The sequence below is a fragment of the Mesocricetus auratus genome, unplaced genomic scaffold (genome assembly GCF_017639785.1).
Source record: "Mesocricetus auratus isolate SY011 unplaced genomic scaffold, BCM_Maur_2.0 Super-Scaffold_100004, whole genome shotgun sequence".
NCBI classification, from domain to species: Eukaryota; Metazoa; Chordata; class Mammalia; order Rodentia; family Cricetidae; genus Mesocricetus; species Mesocricetus auratus.
This window is the reverse complement of record NW_024429189.1, coordinates 95590525-95615653: the sequence shown is the minus strand read 5'-3', so window position 1 is coordinate 95615653 and position 25129 is coordinate 95590525. Positions and strand designations below refer to the sequence as shown.

General features: G+C 38.5%; 1 protein-coding gene across 2 annotated transcripts in view; it reads right to left on the bottom strand.

The window, feature by feature from the left end:
* Positions 1–6744: 6744 nt before the first annotated feature.
* Zc3h6 (zinc finger CCCH-type containing 6) overlaps positions 6745–25129 on the bottom strand; it is a 58636-nt gene continuing 40251 nt past the window's right edge. For both annotated transcript variants that reach the window (XM_005068605.4, XM_021226331.2), the window contains exons 4-12: positions 22099–22363; positions 21318–21454; positions 20004–20120; positions 19525–19636; positions 16148–16257; positions 14357–14610; positions 12062–12564; positions 11076–11309; positions 6745–9705 (exon numbers count right to left, since the gene is read on the bottom strand). In XM_005068605.4, the coding sequence (XP_005068662.1) occupies positions 8240–9705; positions 11076–11309; positions 12062–12564; positions 14357–14610; positions 16148–16257; positions 19525–19636; positions 20004–20120; positions 21318–21454; positions 22099–22363 (3198 nt within the window). In that variant the 3' untranslated portion in view covers positions 6745–8239. The remainder of the gene's footprint in view (positions 9706–11075; positions 11310–12061; positions 12565–14356; positions 14611–16147; positions 16258–19524; positions 19637–20003; positions 20121–21317; positions 21455–22098; positions 22364–25129) is intronic.

Here is a 25129-nt window from a genome sequence, read left to right as displayed (position 1 = left end):
CCCTGTGTTGACGAGTAATTTGGCGTCTTAGCGTGCCTCTTGGGCTGAGTCTGAGACACAGGTCTGTGTGGCCTGGGCTTGTGCTTTGCAGAGCTTCCCTGATTCCTGGTTAAGAACATGGGGCACTGATGGAAATTTAACAGGGAATGCTCCTGTCTGTATGTGACACACACAGAGGGGTTTTATAAAGAGCATCACAGACAGAAGTTAAATGTACTTTGAAGAGAATCATGCCCTTTTTTGTTTCTTGTTTGTCCCATCCATTCTTTCACTCTGTTCTGCTCATTCTGTTTTTTAAATCATTTTAGTAATTCACGCATCATAGCATTCATACATTTAAAATATATCCTTGTTTTTAATGCTCACAGATTTATGCAAACATCGACACAGTCAGTTTAGAATAGTCATCCCTGAGAGAATCCTTTCAGTGATCTCCTTTTGCCCTAGCTTAGTAGCTGTTAATTACTTTCTGTATTTTATTTTATAGATTTTCCTAGACTGGATGTTTCCTATAAATACAATAGTATAAGTGTTTTCTTGTGACTGGCTTACATTGTTTAGCATGGCTTTTGAAAGACCATTTATGGGGAGAGGGGAAGAAAATGTATAGCTCAATAAAAAAAGAAAAGGGAAAAAGAGAGTAGATTTGTATTGGTACTTCATTTCTTCCTACCAAATATTTCCATTGTATGAACACGCCACACTTACCTATTCACCAATTACTGGACACTTGAGTTCTTTCCAATTTCAACTATTCTGAGTAAAACTGTTATTGAGCTTATTGGCTGTTGTGGACAATACTTCTGCATTCTCTTTTTCTGTCAAATATATAATTATGTCACATCTTTCAGTTCCTATATAGTTAATTTGTACTCTAATCCCCTCACCCATTATTATGGCTAGTGGTTCGTTAATTTTATTAAACTTCTCAAACACATTTTAGTTTTATAGATTTTCTTGTATTGTTTTTATTTCCTACCTCACTTGTAGCTATTTAAGGCAGGATAAACCTTGTTACTTCATTACAACCAGAGCAGAGGGGTGGCTTCATGTCACATGAATGTAGAACTAAGGCTAAACAAAACAGGAGGGAAGTCATCAACTACCACAAGCACCTGTAGAACCTATGTGCTTCGATACTGATCACCTGGCAAGATTTGCTCACTGGTGTAATAGTGACATGAATGTTCTTCGAGTAACCAATTATTTCCTGACTGGATTTGAGGACTGTTTTACAGGATGGAATATGTCTAGTACTGTAGACCTGTTCAAAACTTTTATGTCTATGTGGGTCATGGGCCCTTTAAGTAATATATTACTGATATTTTGCCAACTTGTAGCTAAACTGCCTTATAAACATGTGTTTACACCCATAGACTAGTGCAGTTCCTAGCCTTGGTCAGAGAAACCTATTTTGGCTGTGGACAATGGTTAAAGCGGGGACTCATACTAGCTGAAGTGTTGGAACTAAATGGCTGGTTAGTGCTGGCCCTAAGGGAGACATCGTGTCACCTTTTCTGAGGCCCAAGGAACATCAAACAAGATGGTGAAGAAGGACTAAGGAAACCAGGCACGGGGAAAGAGTGGTGGGGTACTGCATATGTTCTGAATGTGACATAGCCATTACACCAACTCAGCCAGATCAGCTGACCGGTGAGCTCCAGGGATCTTCCTGCCTCTTCCTCCCTGGTGCTAGGATTATAGGTGTGCCTTAATGCCTCCTTTTACACATGGGTGCTGCGGATCTGAACTCAGATTCCCATGCCTGTACAGTGTTGAGCCAATTTCCCAGTCCTTCGGTTGTTTCTGAGCAAATGAATTTGCATCTTGTAGATGCATCGTGTGATACTCAGTTAAAGCCTGAGCGACACTGCTCATGCACAAGAGAGGCACCAGGACGAGACTATGCTGTCTCTCAATGAAGTAGTGTCTCATGATTAGATTAATTGCTCAATAATTAAATCCAGTAATCCTGTAGGCTCTCATACAGTAATGAGCACTTGACCACTGAACAGACTAGGACAGAAAACAGAAACCATCTTATGATATTCCCTGACCTTGAAGGGTTGCTGAGCATTTCCTGCTGCAATGAGATCCTGATTTGACCCTAATGAGCTCCTGAAGTTCATTTTCCAGCAACCTGTCAGAGTCACATACTCTAGGCATAGTCAACCTACAGACTGTGCACTGTGCACATCCCAGGGTAGATATGAATGGAGCCCAAACAGATCACCAAGTCTGGATACCTTGCCTCCTGCAGCAGAGTCCTTGGGCATAGGGGCCACCAGATGCCTTGGCTTATGTAAGCACTGAAGCCCTATGGAAGCCTGAACCTTGGATCACGCTGAGCCCCTTTCTTAGTGAGGTGGCTGGGGCATCATGTGTAGTGTAAGCAATGTAAAAATGTTTTAAATTTTGGCAAATTGGTATACAAATGAGTACTTCTTGACTGTCATTTTTATATTCAAGGAACTGTACTGCTTCTTAAAAAAACCATTCTCCTATTTTAATTTTCCTCCTAAGCACCTGGAGGAAAAACTGTAAAATGGAGGTAGTCGACAGCTTCTTACCTGAAATAAATGAGTGACCACATTCTCTTTTGTGTTGACTTAAAAAGCATGAAAGATGTCAAAGTGCATCACTGACAACTCCAAGACATGATGACAATGGAGGTCTAGGGAAAAATTGTTATTGTCTAAAAATTCAGCCTCTACATGTTTGTTACTTTATAATAAATTATTATGGATAAAACCTCTGACAAGATACTGTCTTAGTGTTTTTATTGCTGTGAAGAGACACCATGACCATGGTAGCTTTTGTAAAGGAAAATATTTAATTGATGGAGATTGCTTACAGCTTCAGGGGTTCAGTCCATTTTTCATAATGATGGGGAACATGGCAGTATGCAGGCAAATATGGTACTGGAGATAGCTGAGAATCCTACATCTTGCAGACAACAGGAAACTGACTGACACACTGGGCAGTATCTTTAGAGTAAACCTCAAAGCCCACCCCCAAGGTGACACATTTCCTCCAACAAGGCCATACATGCCCACCCCACAAAGCCCCACCTCCTAATAGTGCCACTCCCTATGAGATTATGGGGGCCATTGCATTCAAGCTACCACACTAAAAAATGCAAATCTTACTACTCCTTCCAACCTTAATATCCTCATGAAGATACTTAAATCCATAGTGAATGGCTGGGGAGAGTAGCTCAGTGGCAGTTTTTGCCTGGCATGCACTGAAAGGAAAGAAAAGTTGTTTGTATAAAATCAACAGAGAGAAGTATGGGGGACTGACCACTTGAGAGCTAATACTTTTAATGCATTAATGCTGTATTTTCATTCTTTCTTACACATTTTTACATTTATAACACGAACAACTCGTGACTAAACAGTGTGGCCACATGCCCACCTGAACCAGGATCTCTGTTGTTTCTAAGAACCAATGGCTTTTATACTGAATTGATGTCCTGTTGGGGGTAAGTCCTGTGCATTTGTCAATAAAGCACTGCTGGCCAATAGGGAATCAAGATAGGTGGGACTAGGAGTCCAGAAGGACTCTGGGAAGGAGAAACACAGAGAGTCGAGATGTAACGCCATGGGGTAGGAAGCCCGGAAACTTCTAAGAGACATACTTAGATTAACAATTATGGGGTAATTACTTAAGTCAGAGCTAGCCAGTAAGAAACAAGCAAGGCCAACAGCTTCATAATTAATAAAGCCTCCTGTGTGTTTATTTGGGACTGATGCGGCTCTAGAACCAGGCTGGCAGGAAGGCTTCTCTCAAAGAAAAAGGCTTCCCTTAACAATGTCCACTTCATTCTCACATGCTATTTCAGCAGACATACAATATGGCCCAGTAGCAAAGCAATTGATGGCTCCCATCCTGCATACTTTGGGCAGGTCAGATCCTTATGAAAACCTACAAATCAGTACACCACTATGGCAGAGAAGTTCTCTACTTCTTACATGCCAACATTTAAAGACTTGCTAACCTGGTGGGTTAATATTCTTTGAAACAACTTCTCAGGTAATTCTCTTATGATTTCAGTGCACATCTAAAGTGTCATAAAATTGGTAAACCATGGGGGGGCGGGAGAGGAGGGCAGGGAGAGGGAGCTAGGATTGACATGTGAAGCAAACTTGTTTCTAATTTTAATTACATTAAAAGAAAGAGAGAGAGAAAGAAAGAAAGAAAGAAAGAAAGAAAGAAAGAAAGAAAGAAAGAAAGAAAGAAAGATAGAAAGGGAAAAAAGTTGGTAAACCACACAGGTCACTCCTGCTTGTTCTAGAACAACCCTGAATAGCTTAATAATCAGATAGAAATGCAGGGATTGTATCTGTGATATACAGAAAGCAATTCTGTATTTACAAAGACACAATAAAATAATTCCCTCTCTACCTCAAAATTATGAACATTTGAATTACTTATATATCTCAGATAAGAAACCAGGCATTGAGATTAAGCTCAGAAATCAATTCGGAACAAGAGAATGTGCATTCCTTTGTCCTTACACTTTGAGACCTTCAACAGTTCTGTCCTTCTAGCCTGTAACTATCATTCAGTTTAAACAAGACTCAACTACTCAACTGTTCTCCACTCTTAAACAGGGCTAGCAGGAGCACTAAGGTCTGAATACTATGTCAAGTTAAAAGACAAAGAACAAAACAACAACAACAACAAAACAAAGCTACATCATTGTATAATGTGTTTTTTTTTCACTACAGCCCAGTTCTGGGGTTTCAAGTACAGGGTGGGAAACATGGAGGTTCCATACAGAAATGGGGTTAAGTGGCTAAGAGTGAAATAAATTCAACATTTGGTTTGTTTTCAAAGTTCAGAATAAAGTCCTAGCCATGATACAGGAAAAACAGTTGAAAAATCTAAATTCTTATGATTTTCTGTGATTCCAGCTTTATGGCCCAATTCATACTCTACTCAACCAAAGTAAATAAAAAGGTAGGAACTGAGACACAGCATAGAGGTTCAAGTCATCACAACAGATGAGCCTATGCAGTCTTTTCAGACACAAATTGTTTATATCTGTAAATGTGAAGTTTCTAAGAATAGGACATAATTTATTCTCACTGATAGTAGACACCAAATTCCATGAATTCTAAAAATACCAACTATTTTAGCTACTTTTCTGTTGCTGTGCTGAAATCCCATGACCAAGATAACATAAGAAGGGGTTTATTTTGGCTTGTGGTTCCAGAAGTGTAAGAGTCTATCATGGCAGGGGTGCACTGGAACATATGGGTATGGTTGCAGAAACCAGAATTTGAAATTGAGAGCTCACATCTTCAAAGACAAGCATAAATGGGCAAACTGGAAGTAGCTGAATCTGTTTTACTCTCAAAGCTGACCACTAGAGACATACTTCCTCCAACAAGGCCACATGGCCTATACCTCCCCCAAACAGTGGCTCCAACTAGGTCCAAGTATTTAAATATCTAAGGCTATGGGAAAGTTCACTTTAAATCCCTATACAATCCACTTTTAAAGAAGCTCTTACTGGGAGAAGTAGTTATTTGTTATACTTTTTTGTGAGAAAATAGAAAGGGGCATTAAACCATTCTATGTTAACAGGTTCTGAACAATAAATATACCCTAAGTGACTATCTCAATCCCAAAGAATTCTGTAAGTTAAAAGAACTATTTTAAACATAAAATATAAACTGTGTCAAACTTGAAACTAAGACCAAAATTGATTATAAAATAGTCTTAGGGCACTAGCTAATATAATAGACATCCAAAAATGAGTGTGATTATTTGAATAGTAACAGCCCCATAGGCGCATATATTTAAATGCTTAGTCATCAGGGAGTGGCACTATTTGAGAAGGATTAGGAGGTGTGGCCTTGTTGAAGGAAGTGTGTCACTGGGTGTGGGCTTTGAGGTTTCAAAAGCCTGTGCCAGGCCCACTTTCTCTCTCTTGGTCTGCAGATCAGGATGTCTCTCTCTGGTATTGTTCCATCGCCTAAGCACTGCCATGCTCCCAGTAAACTTCCCACCATGCTGATAATGGACAAACCCTCTAAAACTAGAAACAAGCCCCCAATTAAATGTTGTATTTTGTAAGAGTGACCTTGGCCATGGTGTCTCTTCACACCAATGGAACAATGACTGAGAAAATGAAATGAGTAAACAAATATTCCATCATTGGACTTAATAATTTTTATTTTGGTTTTACGAGACAGGGTTTCTCTGTATTGTTTTGGAGGCTGTGGGTCCAGCCCGGCCTCGAACTCACAGAGATCCTCCTGCCTCTGCCTCCCGAGTGCTGGGATTAAAGGCATGCGCCACCACTGCCCGGGCTTGGACTTAATAATTTTTAAATCCTACTTTTAAGTTACTCATCTAACTTCCCTTTCAGTAATTTAAAAAACTGAGCTTTCATTAAGAATTTCATGTTTAGCTGGGCAGTGGTGGTGCACGCCTTTAATCCCAGCACTTGGGAGGCAGAGGCAGGAGGATCTCTGTGAGTTCGAGGCTGGGCTGGACCGACATCCTCCAAAACAATACAGAGAAATCCTGTCTCATAAAACAAAACAAAAAAAAAAAATAAAAAGTCATGTTTAACAAGTCAAATTATCTTTCTTGTAAAGTTAAAATTATTACTAATTCAACAATAAGGATAAATGCGTGAGTGGAACTAAAGAGTTGTTACAATTTTTGATTAACTAAAATTGAGGTATTTTATTTGCTTTTTAAAGAGGAAATTGTACTACTTTGGGATACATTTTTTGTCAGTTTTGTCTATTTTATTCACTTTTCAATTAACAGTAAAGTTCATTTGAATAGCAAGTCAGAAAATAGTTTCTATGGTGGCTTTAAACAGTATCTTTAATGCTACCCATGTTATACAGAGCCATTTTATGCAACAAATAGAAACAAAAACATTTGTTGTGAACTGTGAAAATTGCTTCTGTGGGAGCTCTCTTTAACTAAGAACTGGAGTCATTACTTCCTTTGTCTCACAAAAAATTCTCCTTTTCAAGCAATTTATTGGCATCTTACCAACAAACACTGCCATAAACCAGCAGTTCAAGAGATCATGCCAGTGTTTAACACTGTGAGTTATGAGTTATATCATAAAACACAGGTGCCATTGCCTATACATGTCAATGAATATACAAGAATGAATACAAGTTACTTTTCATAAAATACAATTTCTAATTAATTTGGAGTTCAAAGCCATGGAGACATGAAATAATTAAAACACAGGTGATCTCTGTTATAAAACTAGTCATGTGAGATCTAAAAGATTGTTTATTGGTACCATATACAGTGGAATATACCTACCATCTCAGTGGGAGTTTTTGCTATGCAAGAAAATATATAGAATCTAGACATTTAAAACATTATAAGCTTAGTAATTACTACAGTCTCACTTTGAAAATTCTGTTAAAAATTGCCATAGTCATGAGTACAATTATTGCAGTTACATCATTTGAAAGTGATAAAAATTATGCTGCTAAAGACAAAACACTGAAATACATAAATATCACAATGTGACAGAGCAATAAAATCATAACTATTTAATATGAAAAAATCAAATTTTAAAAGTTCTGTTAGAGAACCTGGAAATTTTTTTACTGTAGCAAAACATTGTATTTATATTCCTTCAGCTTTTATGATACAGAGTTCAATAAAATACTTTTAAAAGATACAACATTCAAGTGCTTCATGTACACAAACATGTTGCCAATGCTAATAAAGTGATGCCCTTAAACATGAGCTGAATTAATTATGTTTTAAAATGTTTTCACCTTGCATTTTACTTAGCAGTTGGCATTACAAACTAATTAGTTTTGTGCTGGCAGAGAGGATCCTAGTTAAAATACTGATTCTCAAAATTAATGTGTATCCATATTTCTAGAAACTAAACAACTATACAAAAGTGGTAACTGTTAACCTAAACATTGATTACGAAAGACAGCTGGCATATATACATATATACACTCGGGCTGAGTGTTGAGTTCATGATGGTTCACTTACAATAAAAGTACTTTTACTAATGCTCACATGATATGTATTTCTAGACTACAGTCTCTTGAAGTTATAAAAATATTATATAAAATACCACAGACTTTAGAGGATGTAAGTTCATGTGGTTCTGATACTAGCAGCTGAAAAATGTTTATAATTTAAAAAATAAATAAACTATAGAGGTAAACCAGTTACAAAACAACAACTATGATAGCATGAGAACAGCTTAATTATACAACAGCTAACAAAATGGTGACGCGGTTGGATCAAATGTCTTAAAAACCTCCTTCAGAGATTTGTCATCTGTTTCTCTACTTGGATCATCTCCTGGGGTCGGGCTTGCCTGTTCTGGCTCTCTTGCCTGCCTTGGATCACTGTATGGAGGTCTAATTAAGCCTGTTAAGGCCTGAATAGGAAGACTGTGCACAGCGGGGACCTGAACCTTATCAGCACTCCTCAGAGTATCTGCCTGCACGTCGACTGGCCCCTCACCAGGGATGTCCATGTCTGCAGGAGTTTTCTGTAGGATCACTTCTCCAGGGGAAGGCTCATTTTTATCACTACTCTTTGAACCACTTTTTTCCTGGTTCTCTGCATTTTCTTCTGAAGAAATGGTAGCTAGCTCTGATAAAGACAACGAGCCCTTCTCCCTAGGATCATACAAACTAATGCTACTAAGAACTGGACTTGAAGTTCCCAGTGGGAGGCCAGCTGAAGAGAGTTTGGGGGCATATGGAGGAAGAGCCACAGGACCAGCATTGATAGATGATGCTGTTGAGGACTGTGACAAAGCAGGGCTTGATCTTGCTAGGTTTGGGGCACTCTTTGATACATGTGAGTCCTTTATAGCCACTTGATGTGACTCTGTGTTGGGCAGTCTGTGAAGCCTAGGATCAAAACTCTTTTGCAGCCTAGGGTCTCCTAATTTACCCCCTGAACTATGTAAGTCTCCACAAGTTTCTAAGTAGCCTTCTCTCTGTGTTAGATTCATTTTGGCTGCTGATTTTGGATCAAGGGACAGGGCACTTTGATGATCACTTTTTGTATTCCATAACCTACTGAGCCTCTGGTCAGCTATAAGTGGAGGCAGAGGCAAATTGATTGAAGATACTGGATCAGGTTTAGGTAAAGGAACTGGAAGTAAGTCCTCTGGAGCCCACACGATGTGTTTTGCAAAGTTAGGTTTGGTTAACATAATGTCCATTTTAATGTGACTGAATTGTCTTAATTGTGACCTTGGATCCTGGAGTATGACTCCAGGTGAAGAATCCAAAGGGATTAAGAAGGCTTTCTCTCTCAGTTCTCTTTCTGTATCTTCATCGTCTTCATCTCTTCTTTTGGGTTTACGATTCCCACCAGCATTTGCATGATGTAAATCAAACTTTGCTCCACTAGCAGAAGCGCCTCCAGGAGCACTTCCATTCCCTCTTAATTTCCTGGGATCCCACGCAAGTCTAAGGTCCACTGGGACAGACTCATGAGGCTTCCTAATGTCTTGCCTTGGGACAGTCCGAAGCCTTGGGTCAAGCACCTGACTCCCTTTCCTCTTTTCTTTAGCAAGTCTTGGATCAGTAGGAATGCAGAGCTCTAAGGGAGGGTGCTGCTGACTTCTTAGAGTGCCTGTTTGCTTCTGTAATGTTCTCAGTATTGACTTGACACCACTTCCTTCCTCCTCTTCACCACTGGAGTACCAGTTAACTGTATCATCTAAGTAGAGCAGAAGCTTGTGGTTAAAAATTCAGTGTTCATATGTGACCATAATTAAGACTAAAAGCAGTACTATTTCCGAACTTAGCATAGTTACTTTAAGAGATCCCCACCTACCTAGCTAAATGGACTATAATACCTGAACAATAATACCAATTTCTATACTCCTAGTAACAATCATTTAGACAATTTCAAGTGTGTTCTCAATGTTCAGTGTGAAAAACAGAAGAGTTGGTCCTCCACCAACTGGTTTTAGGTACATGCACAGTAAGGCAAATTGTGACTTAGGAAGACTACTCTATCTGCTGTTGTGGGGATTTGGTTGTTTGGCCTAATCTAAAGAAGAAAGGGGGATATGATATAGGAATAATGGGGAAAGGGATAGTTTATTATGACAAAAAGAAAAAGGGTAGATTATTGAATCTACTTTTATCTAAAAGACCACTGTTAATCTCAAAATACTTTACATTGGTATGGATTTTGGTTTATTGATACAAATTTAAAGTCAATTTTGTTATGCTGTATGCTTGTATATTTTTACTCTTGTTTAAGGTATTATGTCTATGCAGTTCATTTAAAAATGTAACATAGCGCTGAGTATTGGTGGCACATGCCTTTAATCCCAACACTAGGGAGACAGAGGCAGGCAGATTTCTATGAGTTCGAGACCAGCCTTTACACTCACAAAAATTGGATAGTTGATACAGTATTTTCATTAATTTTGCCAAATACAGATAGACTAAATATTGTAACTATAATTCCTGCTTGATAACTGTTTTGTTACATATTAAGTTAAAATCTTCCTTTTTGATCAGATAGAAAGGGGAAATGATGTGGGAAGTCTTTCTGTACACTGTCAATATGTGTTGCTCACATTGGTTGACAAATATGCTGTGGCCTATGACAAGGCAGGATAGAGCCAGGCAGGAAATCCAAACAGAGATACAAGAGAAGAAGGGTGGAGTGTGAGAGATGTCATCTAGTCACCAAGGAGCAACATGCCAGAGCACCACCAGTAAGTCACAGGCCACAGACAATACACAGACTAATAGAAATGGGTTAATTTAAATGTAAGAGTTGAATAGTAATAAGCCTGAGCCATCGGTCAAACATTTATAATTAATATTATGTTTCTGAGTGATTATTTACAAATGGCTGTGGGGCTTGGAGGGACAGAAAACTCTCCAGAAAGAATCATCATCTTTTTATGCTTGTGTATAAATATAACCTCTGCAACTGTTATTTAAAGCCTGTTATTGAAGCCAGAAACAGTTCTAAGATGAGGGCTACAAGGTAAACTGGAAGGGGATGGTACAGAGGAACTAATTTTCACATCTTAACCTATTTCAAAACATAAGAAGCTATTAAACCTTCTTCCTTGCTTGATGCTCTATGAGACTGGGTACCAGCTGGTTCTTCATCTTCTTGGTATCTCTGAGTCAATTGGATGAAAAGAGCTCTTTGCACTGCAGGAGGGAGCCCTGAAGTAGGCAGAGGGTAGTGACCTGTCATATTGCTGCTGATGTCAGGCCCGCTCCCAAGGTTAGGTGAGTCATGAGCAATGGGAGGCTGCTGCTGTGCAAATTCTTCATGCCACATCTCATCTACAGAAGAGACACGCTGTGAGCTCAAACTCCACCAAAGTGTAAGAGACTGAATCTCTCCTAATCTCTACACTGGATTCCCAAGTTGCTGTATAATTAAATATTTTTAAAAAATTTAAATTCTATTGTTTTAAATTTTGTGTTTTTAAATATTATCAAAAAATTTAGTGCATCAAAAGTTAAAAGTTTTGTTTCTGAAAGACCCCAATACACCCCCTTGAGACTCAGAAGGCTACCACCCTAGTGGAATTCCCCAAGGCTACCACCCTAGTGGAAAAATCCCCCAAGGTCCCTAAAGCTGGGAAAAAGGCCAGGTTGAAAAACATCTGGTCTACAGTGCTTACACATAAAACTGCCAGGGTTCTTCAAAACAAAAGTTAATCTTAGGTCCAGATGTCCGGCTTTTTGCTATGCTTTGCAAAATATCCCTATTGCATGCCAAAATTACGTATATAAAAGGAAAACTGTCCTAAAGCCCAGCACACTCAGTTTGCTAAGGCTACTGAGGTAACCACAGGCCTGTGTAATCAATAAACCTCTTGCGGTTTGCATCCAAGTGTCTGGTTATTGAGCTCGGGACGTCACGGGGTATTCAGCCTGATAACCTCAGGTCTTTCAAGTTCTATAGTTTTGAGAAATTGAAAACATTTCAAGGTTTCCATTTCATCAATTTTACTTAACTTAAAAATGCATGTTTTTAATGGAAAGCAAGTCTAAATATTTTAAATTAGAAATTTTTGTTTCCAACTTACCAGCACAGTTATCAGGTAGCTGAGAATTATGTGCAGCATGCTGTGAGTAATAATCATCATAAAACTCAGCTGGAATTTGCAAGGACTCAGAGTCCGTGGTAAGCTGCATCTCTCCAGGCATTTGCTGGTACAACGAAGCTGAAGAGCAGTGGTTCTCTCTAGGGACTTTCATCACGTGTCCTGGAAAGCTTGGGGAATGATAAGTTCCACCCATAGCTGGTAATGAGTCCAGATGAACAAGCCCTCCAGCTTGACTATGAGGGCCCACAATTTCAGGTGGACCAGGTGGCAAAGGTGGGCTCTCTTGCATTGGTGGACCAGGAGGTCCCATACGTGGGTGATGTCCAGGGGAGCCTGGGTGCCTCACCGGACTCTCACATCCTTGAGGCACATTAGGTCCTGGACCTGGACTTGACTCAGAATTGTACAAATGCTGTGGACAGGGACTGCTTTCCTGAAACTGTTGTCCTGGTGGTGAGGCACTGTTGTAAAATGCTGGTGGTCTATAAATGAAAACAAAACAAAATGTAAACAAAAAACAGTATTTCTCAGTTCAAAGCAAACAGAGAAACAAAAATGTTATACTCCTAAATAGATACTAGCTAACAATGATTTTTTTATTTTTTGTTTTTTTGAGACAGGGTTTCTCTGTATTGTTTTGGAGGCTGTTCTGTCCTGGAACTTGCTCTGTAGACCAGATCCACCTGCCTCTGCCTCCTAGGTGCTGGAATTAAAGGCATGCACCACCACCACGTGGCAAGAATGATCTTTTATGTTCAAATAGAATCCTGTGTATTTAAGAGATTACTTATTTCCATATCATTGACAGATTAAAAATGTGTCTCTTGCTTTCATTTTATATATGGTTTTCTTAATTACTGCTCACTACCAGCTGTTTGGAAAATACAGAAAACTGCAAAGATAAATAAAAGTCACTGTGAAACCCAGCACTAGGAAACTCTTCTGTTTTTCTGGATATACACAGATTTGTCTACATTCAAATTAAAATCCTACTATCTAAACATATGCTCTGATCATGATTTTTTCAATGCAAGCTTACTATGCTGACTGCACAGAAAAGATTTCATTTTTAAGGCCGACCTTATTTAATCATTTCTAATAGTTTGGTCAGTTCATTTTTTTTTTTAGTTTTACTGAAACTGCTCAGTGAGAGTCTCCCATTATACTTCTAATTTTGATGTGTTTATATCTTTTTTTTTACTTCATTGATTATGTTATACCACATTGGCAAGATGGTGGGTATTCCTATATTTTTTAAATTTGAGGTCAAGTCTCACTATATGGCCCACAGCAACCTCCTATCCTAGTTTACTTTCTATTGCTGTGATATACACTATGACCAAAAGCAACCCAGGGAAGAAAGGGTTTACTTCCTCTTACAGTTCAGTCCATCGTGAAGGGAAGCTAGGGCAGGAACTCAAGGCAGGAACTGAAACAGACCATAAGGAACACTGCTACTACTGGTTTGCCCCATAGCTTCCTCAGCCTGCTTCCATTCTACAACCCAGATCCATCTGCCCAAAAGTGGTATCACCCTCAGTGGGCTTTATCCTCCCACATAATCAAGAGAATGTCCCTCCAGTCTTGCCTATGAGCCAGTGTGATGAAAACATCTCTGTGGTTTCCTGTTCCAGATGACTCCAGCTGTGTCAAGGTGACCAAAAACAGCATAACTCCCAAGTTCTAACATTAAAAGCACATTTACCACCATGTCTGGTTTTCTTCAGAACTGTAACTGCAATACTCTTACCGGCTCACATAAGTTGTGATGTTTACTCTAGTTCCTTGTCCCTTGTGTGCTGAGATAATGCTGCCTCCCTGGGCATTTAGGATTGAAGAATAATAAATGGCAGGACCTCTATAGAGGATGGGAACAGGGCTATAATGGCCATGCTAGAAAATGAAAATTGGATGCGGCCTATCCAGAGTCTTTCCTCTAATACCCTAAGGAAATGCTTTAAGAAAAAACCCAGTGTACAGGAGACACAGTATCAGTCATTTGAAAATCCAATAACCAGGATGGATGTCAAATCCATCCTGGAGTGCCACTCAGGGTTACTATACAACAAAGCTTGTACAAAAATTCTACAGAGAAAAATCACTAGGGGCAGGAAAGAAGGGTAATAACAAAGAGACAGGGGAAGCAGCAGGTCCAAGCCAGTCAGATAACTGCTCTCTGCCCACGTTTAACCATGTGAGTGACCTGGAATGCTCCTTAGTGTCTGAATGTTGAACTTCAGGGGGAATGTTGCCATATTGATGGGTTTAACTTACTTCTTCCCAATTTTATGTGCTAAATCCACAGTAGGTTTTACTACTATTTCAAAAAGAGATGGAATTTTCTTCAAATCATCAGAAAGATCTGTCTCAAAATCATCTTCATGATCAGAAAAGGGAACATGCTCTGACGGGGTTGGTAGAAGCCCGACTCCTGGGGGTGGTTTAGGGAGAGGAGTTATGCCACGCTTTCTAAGTTCCTCTAATTCTCTTTCATCTTCATGTATAAGTTCTTCATCGGCATTCAACACCTGGACAAAAAGGTTAGTACTTCAGAAAAATCGGTCTTCCTCACATTTAACACTAAAGACCTCTCAGTAAGCTACTTTTGTTAAACGAATGAATGAAGATTAATATTAAAGTTTAACTGGATCAGAGACGAGTAACTATTTTCAATATGCAGAATGAGGTTCAGAGTGGTTTAAAATAGTCAAACATAGAAGGTAATTTAGTCTGGAACCCTCTTTAGTTTTGGTATACATCACAGACAGACAGACAGGCAGACAGACAGACAGACAGACAGACAGACACACACACCTCTCATAAGAATGCACTTGGAAGCCTAGCTACTTTAACGGCATGTACTATACATACCCATCCCTCTCCAAATAATGTACCTAGCTACCCCAGAACCCCCGGGATCCCCACCTGCTTGGCTACACATACCCTCATCTCTGAACATTAGTACATATTTACCCACTCCCAGTAACAATTAAATTTAGACATCTTTTATTCAAGTGTATTCTCAATGTTTAGTATGAAAAATAGAAGGGCTGATACTGCACCAACTGGTTTTAGGTACATGTATAGTTAAGGCAAACTATGTCTTTCAAGTAAACTATAGGAATAACTGTCTATTTACCATCTTATTTTTGCGTATGCATAATTAAGTGTGTATATGAATAAAATCAGATGTATTATGGGAAGAGACATGATCAATAAAAAATTATTATATGATCTGAAGTACATCGAAATAGAGAACTAGGGGCTGGAGCAATTTGGCCCTGTGGTTAAGACCACTGGTTGCTGTTCCAAAGAATCCAGATTCAGTTCCCTGCATCCACAGGGCAACTCACAACTGTCTGTCTGTAACTCCAGTTTCAGGGGATCTGACACAATTTTCTAGCCTCCAATGACACCAGGCACACCTACTGTGCACATACATGCATGTATGCAAAACATTCATACAATAAGAAGATAAAAATAATTTAAAAAAACATAGAACCACTTGTGGGCCACTGTCAATCCTGACAAACACTCTCTCCAATACATCTTTGCTCCAAAGAAAGTTAGCATGCTACTCTGGCAACTTTGTATAAGCCCTTATTTTCTTTTTCTCTTATTCATTTATTGTTCTTCTCATGTATTTCATGTATTATAACCCAACTGCAGTTTCCCCTCCCTTTCTCCTCTGCCCCTCTTCTCCCCCAGATCCACTTCTCCTCTGTTTTCCTTCAGAAAAGAGCAGCCTAGCAGGAATATTAACCAAACATGACATACCATAAGACTAGAGCCTTTATTTTCAATCTTAGGTAAAAGGCCAAGAATCTAGAAAAATCTTGTAGTATTGCTCAAAGCAAATTATTTCTTTTAGTATCAGAATAAGGCTTGCATTAAAATATTCTCAAATTTCTAGACCAGTAATTGTATTTTCCCACAAACATACTGATATAACAAAACCTACAGCAGTTCTTCAATTTCTTAGCAACTTTATAAAATACTCTTTATATGATTTAAGTAAAATCTGAGGAAAGATCAAATAATCAATGGTGTAAAAGCACTACTCACTTTGTCCAAAAGTTTCTTTGTCTCTTTAGTCAGAACATCATGGGAAAACTTACAGTTGTCTCCTTGATAGCACTTTGCTCCACTATGATAGAACTTGCAAGGAAATTCACGTAAACAAAAATATTAAGGAACAGACCAAATAAAATCAAGGATAATTGTGTGTGTGTGTGTGTGTGTTGATCTATGCATGCATATGTGCACACACATGTGCCTATATATGTGGAGGACAGAGGTCAACATTGAGTGTTGTGAGGCAGTGTGTCAAACCAGGAGCTCACCATTAACTACACTGGCTGGCCAGTGACCTTCAGGGTTTGTCTGTCCCACCCATTCCCCAGCACTACAAACACACACCACTGCACCCGACTTTTACATAGATGCTGGAGATCTGAACTTGGCTCCTCATGCTGGAACAGCTAGCATTTTACCAAGCCATCATCCTAGGCCCGAAGTCTAGTCTATTTCATTTGGAAAAGTAACTGTTACAAAGATGATTCACTCCAGATATCTGTTGTATAACATTGTACCTACAATCAACACTTACATATTATACCTTCTTAAAAATTGTTAAGAGAATCTATCTCATATTGAAAGTTTTCTTACCACAAGAAAAAAAATGCTGAATCAATACAACTTTGCTAGTATTTGCTGTACTGAAGAACCTGTAATCACATCTAATAATGTATTATAGATCAATGTTTTAATAATGTAGGAATATTTTAAAAATTTAAACTCTTATTTTACGACTACAAATGTACTTCCATTTTTAATTTTATTAGTTATTTGAAGAGCCTATTCAGAAAGTTTAAATAACATTCACCCCTCAACTCCCCTCAGATATATTCCCTTCTCTATCCACCCAACTTTGTGCCCCCCAAACAAAAGCATCGTCTAGTTTGTGCTGTCCATATATTTTTGGGAGTGTGACCTCCTTCAGGAGCACAGTACACTGTGAAGATGTGTCTATGCCAAGGTGTCTTCTTATTGGTTTAATAAAAAGCTAAATGGCCATTAGCTAGTCAGGAAGTATAGGTGGGACAGCCAGACATAGAGGACATGGTCAAGAAAAAAAGGTGAATGTGCCATGAGATGCAGAGCAAGCAGTATGGGTACTATGGAGATAAGGTAATATAGCCACGAGGCAGAAAGAAAATTAGGAGAAATGGGTTAGTTTACGTTATAAGAACTAGCTAGAAACAAGCCTAAGCTATCAGTCAATCTTTTATAATAAGTTAAGTGTTATGAATTGGGAACTGAAAGGAGAGACAGAAAATCTGCCTAAAGTTCTGCCCTTTCTTACAAATTACCTGAGCTTTGGGTGGGTTAGTTCCACCATGCCGGTCTCTTATTCTTTGTACCTGGACTGGTTGTGGGTCTCTATGTTAACCACCATCTAATGCAAATAAAAGCTTCTCTGATGAGGGTTAAGAGATGTATTAACACAAATGTACTTTAAAAAGAAAAACATTTACAATAGTTAATAGAAAAGTTGTGTTTTAATATACAGGTACCATTCCTTTCTAATAACTAAATGTTATAGAAAACAAAAAACTGTTAAGAAAAAATTTTTATCTTGAAGGAAATAAAGGTATTTGGATATGTCATGTTAAAAATAAAATTCCTAACAAAGCTACAGACGAGTTTTACTTGAATTTTTAGAGTCAATTTCTAAATAAAATACAAAATCTAGATATATAGTATAATGTACTATTTGGGTGACATTCGTTTGAGTAATACCTGTGTGGCTTTAGAGCCTCCTGACATGTTGGGCACTGTGGCACACAGTTTTCATTCCAATCCTTGGGAGGAGGAGGTAGGTGGGTCTTTGTGAGTTCAAGGTTGGCATGATCAACATCCTCTTGGGTTCCAGGGCAACACAATGTCTCAAAAAAGACAACAACAAAACCCAAAACAAAAGCAGAATGACAAACTCCAGGAAGAAAATTCATATGACTAATTCTGGCTAGTGCAAGGAAAAAAACTGATAAAATTCAAAATCCTTTTTTAATTAATAAAAATCTTAGTAAAATATACTTACTTTGATTAAAAAAACTATGTTAAGACAAATATTATGTCTGCTCCAATCATTATTATTTAACATCACTGCAAAGGTATACTGAGTATAATTAAAATTATAAAAGTCATGGTGGCATACATTTGCAGTCACATAAGGCCAAGAGAATTCAAGGCCATGTTGGGCAATGCAGTGACTGTAAAACCAATTATGGGCTACACAGTGAGAAACCTTCTCAAAAACAGAAAATGAACAAGCAAAAAACCCCAGAACCACAAAGTATAACAAAACATAGCAAAAGTGAATTAAATAAAATATCATTTATTTACAAGTGAAATGAGACCCCAAGAGCAGAGTAGAAACTTTTAAAAACAGAATTTAGTATCTAGTTTCTAAAGATTGCTATCAAATTTGAAACAGTATGCTTGTATTTTCTTGACTAACACGTTATATTTTAACAAAGAAATGAGATATATTTGTCAGATTAAATATCAAATATACTCTTGGGGGGGCATTGAGACAGGATTTCTCTGTGTAGTCCTGGCTGTCCTGGAACTTACTCTATAGACCAGATTGGTCTCAAGCTCACGGAGATCAGCCTCCCTCTGCCTCCAGAGTGCTGGGATTAAAGGTATGTGTCACTGCTGCTACCACCACCACCACCACCAGCAGCAGCAGCAGCAGCAGCAGCTCAAATACATTCTTGTGGAGGACAATCAACACAACAGATAAAGGTGTGCCACTGTGACCTTCCCATCAAAAAAATTCTAGTGTGTCTCTATCTTCTTATAGCCTTGCAAGTAACAAATGGTTTTTGTATATCTGATGGCTGTTATCTTGATATGGCTTTAATTATATTCCTCTTACTATGAGCAAGCGCATTCTTCCATTTGACTTTGTGCCATTTATGTTTCTCTTTCTGTGAATTATCTTTCTCGCCTGCTCCCAATCTTCTCAATTTTTAGGAAACTCTTACAGAATTTACAGAACTCATATATTTATTTATATATGCTATATAAATAAATAATTTCCCATGTTTTAATGTGTTTACTTAGCTTGTAGATTTTTGTTGTAAGAATTTAAATGCTCCCAGTCAAATTTTTAGTTTTTTTTCCCCTTACTGATTCTGGTTCTGAGCCACAATAAGGTTTCTCATTCTAGGTTATAAAGAAGGGTATTCCTTTATTCCTGAGCACTTTGTTTGCCTGTTTGAAGTACAGAGGCTGACAAGACTGGGTTTCTATAATGTGTAATTTTAAGTATAAAACCACGCTAGATTTCTAGATTGTATTTATGACTTTTTAAAAACCACAATGATGAGATATCAGTGTGTTGGTTAATACACAATTTCTATAAAGGATATTATGCATATAAATGCAGTTCTCTCCTTTGGTACAATAGCCCTGTAAATAGTATTTGCAGATCTCCTTTTTCTTTTCCAGTTCTGCATCATGATCAAATTTACAGTGATCTCCCTGTTTAAACAAAAGAAAGCAGAAAGAAAGAATTCAGTTCTATTCTCTGCATGTGTCCATGGTGAATTCTAATCAGCATCTTTAGAGGTAGACACTGAGCTACTAATGATGCAGGTAATCCTATATCTGTCACAAATGTTAACACATCTGCCAAATGAAATCTGTTTTCTATCCATGTTGGCTGTTTCCGAATAGAATTAAATGAGTCTGCATATATAGTAATTTCATACAAGGTACATTTTACAAATCTGGCATTATTAGAATTATATGAGCAATGAAAGAAAATAACCCCTCCCTAAAGGACTAAATTCTAAAGATTACTTTGAATGTTAGAACGATCTATCATACCCTCTATGAAAATATTTACCTTAATACACCTTCCTTCCAGGAAGTATTTACAGATCTGTTTTCCTTTGTGTTCCACTGTATGCTGGTTAATAAACTCCTGAGTCATAACTTTCCACTTTTTCCCCGGTTTACTGTACTGCAAGAAAACATTCATGTGAATGTAAGATATGAAATATAAATACGTATTAAGGCATACTTACATGGATCTGGAAAGCAGTATGAATTGGTCTTAATAGCAATCAAGATTTAGACACTCTGATTCTATCCACTTAACTGGAGAGAAATGCTTCTGGCAGTCTTGTTCATTGCTACTACTGGCTGCAAGGGAGCCTTTTAAAGATATATTTTAAAAATAAAATTATAAAAGCTTGAAAATTTATAATAATCTTCAGGCTGGGTAAAGGTGCTATAAAATACAGACTCTTGTGTATTGCTGACAGATACATTATAAGTAACTTTAAAATTTCCACCCCGATGCCAAGGCTGCAAACTCAGCATCTCAGAACCAGGTCCAGGTCAAAACCAAGCATTTTCAAGCTACAGCCATGTAGGTTTTAGAAGTCCTCTCTGGGGCCTGTGAGACAGCCTGCAGGTGGAGGCTTTTGCACCAAACCCTATGGAATCCACAAGGTGGAAGAAGAGAACCAGCAGGTTTGTCTTTTGATCTCCATGTGTGCTGTCCCTAAATATTCACACATGAGCATAAAATACATAAAACGTAATGGGAACATTTAAAAGTGTACCCTTGCCTCCATCTAACTGAATCAAAGCTAGAATCATGACAGAAAACAGAAGCTGGATAACTCCAAGTCAGAGTCGCTGAAATGTGCATGTTCAGAACTCAGCTCAATTTAACATGTACTTGTTGAATAACTGTTACACAACAGGTATTTAAGTTCATCTTTCTGACCATTTATACTCCCTTTGCCCCTTTCCATTGCTTTCAGCTCTGATAAATAAAGTCACCAGCATCTTCCTTCTTGGCCCACTGAGCTGTATTACCCTGCTACTGCTCTCTGCACTGGGGAGAATGGCCTCTAGGACAGGGGAGCACAATGAAGGAGGAATAGGGATATGTTTCTGCTTAGTTTTATTTTGAGGCTTTTCACATACACTCATTTTATTTCTAGGTCTCTTAAATGTGTACCTATATACTAATACCATGACTAACTTAAAAAATTCTTTTGGGAGGATTTTTATATTCACTGTATCTTAGCTGAAAATTTTTCATTTTATTCATATAGTAGCATTACAATCACAATGAATTATTTGCAACCAAACGATTTAAAAATGAAAAAAGGTCTTCCCCTCCTTACACATAAGTTCCCAGTACCTCTTGAAAGTCATCCATTCCTGAAAAGACATTAGGCCCTTTAGTGACTCTTGCCCCATGGTGTTCTTTTCTTTTGATTTTCTTCGGCAAAACACGTCCATGACTAGTACTAAAACTTTTAACCCGATATTCAGTACCTAAAAAAGTTTAAATGTACTTCAAATATCACAGAAAAGCAGTGTAACTAACATCAATTAGCTTACAAGTAACAATGTATTTTTAGCAGTCTACAGTGAGTCATCCTTCTTTCCCCTAAGAGCCAGTGAGAAAGTTAACCAACCATCTCTACCTTTTGAATACTGCTTCCTGCTCAGAAGATGGAGGTGTTAGCTACACAAGACGCAAAGCTTAAGAGTATCCATATCGAGAGAAGTCATTCTTGTCTCTCCTCTCCCAGTCTTGGAATAAGATAGTTAACAATTTATTATTTTCACTTGTCTTTGTTTTGAGGCAGGGTCTCATCCTGTAGTGCAGGCTGGCTTAGAACTTCCAGTGATCTTCCCATCTCAGTTTCTCAAGTACTGGGATTACAATCATGAGCCACCACATCTGGTTCACAACTCATTCTTTTAATTTTGTTTTGAGACTAGGTCTCTATATAGTTCTGGCTGATCTAGATATCATATATATTCTCCTGCCTCTGCCTCTCTGGTGCTGGGATTAAAGGCATGCACAACCACACCCCTTTTAAATAGTTTTATTATTGAAAAGGAACTAAGAAACTTGTTATTGTAAACCTATACGGTTCTCATATTCTAAGACAAACTAGCTTTAAACTCACCTGGTGGGCTTCCTTTAGTTCTCTGCTTTTTCCCTGATTCCTTAGAAAACGATGACCCTGAGGATTCCTGAGATTGTCTATAATATTTCAGCTGACTGGAAAAGTCTTCTTCTCCCTCATGGTTGTAATTACCAAAGTTGTCGTCACTGTAGTTACCAAAGTTGTCATCACTGTAGAAACTAGATTCAGCATATTCTTTACTGCTGAATTTTTTGCTATGTTGACTCTTCTTTGATGTCATGTAACTTCCTGATATATGTCCATGCTAGGTAAAAATGGACAATCATTATCAGAAATGTTCACATAACGATAGCAACTGATATCAACACATAGTATCTTTTCTCCAGGAAGCTGGGAGAACAAAGGATAGAAGACAGTTATTAGTTCTGACATTAGTATTTCCTTATGACCATATGTAACACTAAATTCAGTACACTAAATGCCACTTATAATTAAACACTGTACTTTTATTCTTTAGCTTTTATTTTCCATGTTCTGTGTCTCAATAGTTATAGGCATGCAGATATTTTTAAGTCCATGGCATTGTATGTAAATTCCTTTTCCAAAGAAAAAGGTGTAAGCCCCTCAAGTCTTCAATTGTCAGCCTCCACCCACAGAACCAGCCCCTCCAGACACAGGCGGCCAAGCTCTGTCCTCTTTACACAAAGTAAAAAGTCTGAGTTCAATTCTGGGACTTGAAATCCCACCAATCCCTGAAGTCAAAAGCCTATCAATCCTTGAGCTTGTCCCAAGATCAAGATGTGAAATCCTACCAATCCCCATCCTGTAAATCACTGCCCTGGAAAGCTCCACTCCCAAGAAACCCTACATAAAGCCTGCCTCCAGCTCAGTTCTTGACTGCTTCTCACCCAAGCAGAAGCAGCCATTCTTATGTGTCATTCCCAACAAATCTCTTGGGTGAGGTTTGTTGTGTGGTGTGACTTTGTGGTATTCCTTGGCTCCAGACTGCCAGAGTGTTTTATCGTAATGTTATATACATTTAAAAACATTAATATTACCTTTCTAGTTGAAAAAATTAAGATATACAGATTGAAACAGAGCTGTCACACTTGTGTTGGGGAATCTCTTCCCCTCACAGCTGTAAGACTTACAGAAGGTCTTTCTAAAAATAAAGCTTGGGGATAATATAGAACATATGCATATATCAAACACTGAGAGATTAAACAGAATAGGAGTGGACTTTGGGTGACTAGGGACAGAATGGGTGGATCAGGTGGGGATGGGAAGGGGAGATAGAGTTGAGGGAGGGATTGCAGGAAGAAACAGCTAGAATTGAGAGACATTTGAGGGATGATATGGAAACCTAGTGAAGTGGAAAATTCCTAAAATTTATGAAGATGATCCTAATGAGAAATACTAATAATGAGGGAAACAGAGTCCCAACTGCCATCTCTTGTCACAAACCAGGCTTCCAATACTGGGACTGGGTTGCATTCAATTGAGTTTTGGGCAAAAAGGGTTCAATGAAAATCACCAAACAACCCAGGCTGTTTCTAAGACAACAGGTTGCTCTCTGCAAACTAACAACAGGGCCCCTGTTGGGGAATATTATTTCAAGGTATGTGACTTTTATTTATGCTGCATTTGTTTAACTCTGTGAAGCTCTGATTCTTTGCCTATCTAAAACATTTGGTGATCCCAATAAAGAGCTAAACTGCCAATAATGAGGTAGGAGCAAGGATATGTAGGGCTGGCAGGAAGAGAGTAAAATAGGAGAAAAGAGGAGGAGAGAATAAAGAGAGGAGACTATCAGGAGTCAGCCACCCAGACATCCATGAAGTAAGAAGAAAAATAAGATACACACAAGTAAGAAAGATAAATACCCAGAGGGAGCCTTCCAGACCCAACTACCAGCTCTCCCCACACCTGCACACTCAGCCTCAGGTGAGCTAGGGTCCACCTGGGAACCCCTTCCCCACCTATCACCCACTCCCTCAATCTTCCGGGGGCCACTCCTGGCATCCAGAGCACCTGCCCACCCAGGAAAGACCCAAACCCATCCCCGGCTCTCCCCACACCTAAGCCCTGGGTCCAGGTGAGCTTGGGTCCTCCTGGGGAACCCTTCCCTGCCTATCACCTGCTCTCTCCATCCTCCGGGCGATCCTGGCATCAAGAGGATCCACCCATACAGGAAAGACTTGAGTCCTTCCAGACCCTACCCTGGGCTCTCCCCATATCTGCACGGCCAGCTTCAGAGAGATCAGTGGAGACAGAGAGACCCACTTGCACCCACTCAAAGAAGGGATGGGAAGACAACAGTATAAGAATACACTCAACAATAGAAAGACCAATATGACACCACCAGAATCTAGAGACTCCACAACAGCAAGACCTGAAAAGCACAACATAGATGAAGCAGAAGAGACAGACCTTAAAAATTATTTTATGAAGATGATAGAGACCCTCAAAGAGGAAACGAGGAAATCCCTTAAAGAAATAGAAGAAAAAAATAAACCAAAAAATTGAAGAAATAAACAAATCTCTTAAAGAATCTAAAGAGAGTCAAGAAAAAACAACCAAACAAGTGAAGGAAACAACCCAAGCAGTTCAAGCCTTGAAAACTGAAATAGAATCAATAAAGAAAACAAAGAATGAAGGGATGCTGGAAATAGAAAAGCTGAGTAAATGATAAGGAACTACAGATACAAGTATCACCAATAGAATACAAGAGATGGAAGAGAGAATCTCAGGTGTTGAAGACTCATTAGAGGATATTACAGTCATCAACCAAAGAAAATCTCAAATCCAACAAATCCCTAACACAAACTATCCAGGAAATATGGGACACCGTGAAAAAGTGAAACCTGAGAATAATAGGTATAGAAGAAGGCAAAGAAATACAGCTCAAAGGTACAAAAAACATATTCAACAAAATCATAGAAGAAAATTTCCCTAACCTAAAGAAGGATATACCTATGAAAATACAAGAATCTTACAGAACACCAAATAGGCTGGACCAGAAAAAGAAGTAACATCACCACATAATAATCAAAACATCAAACCTACAGAA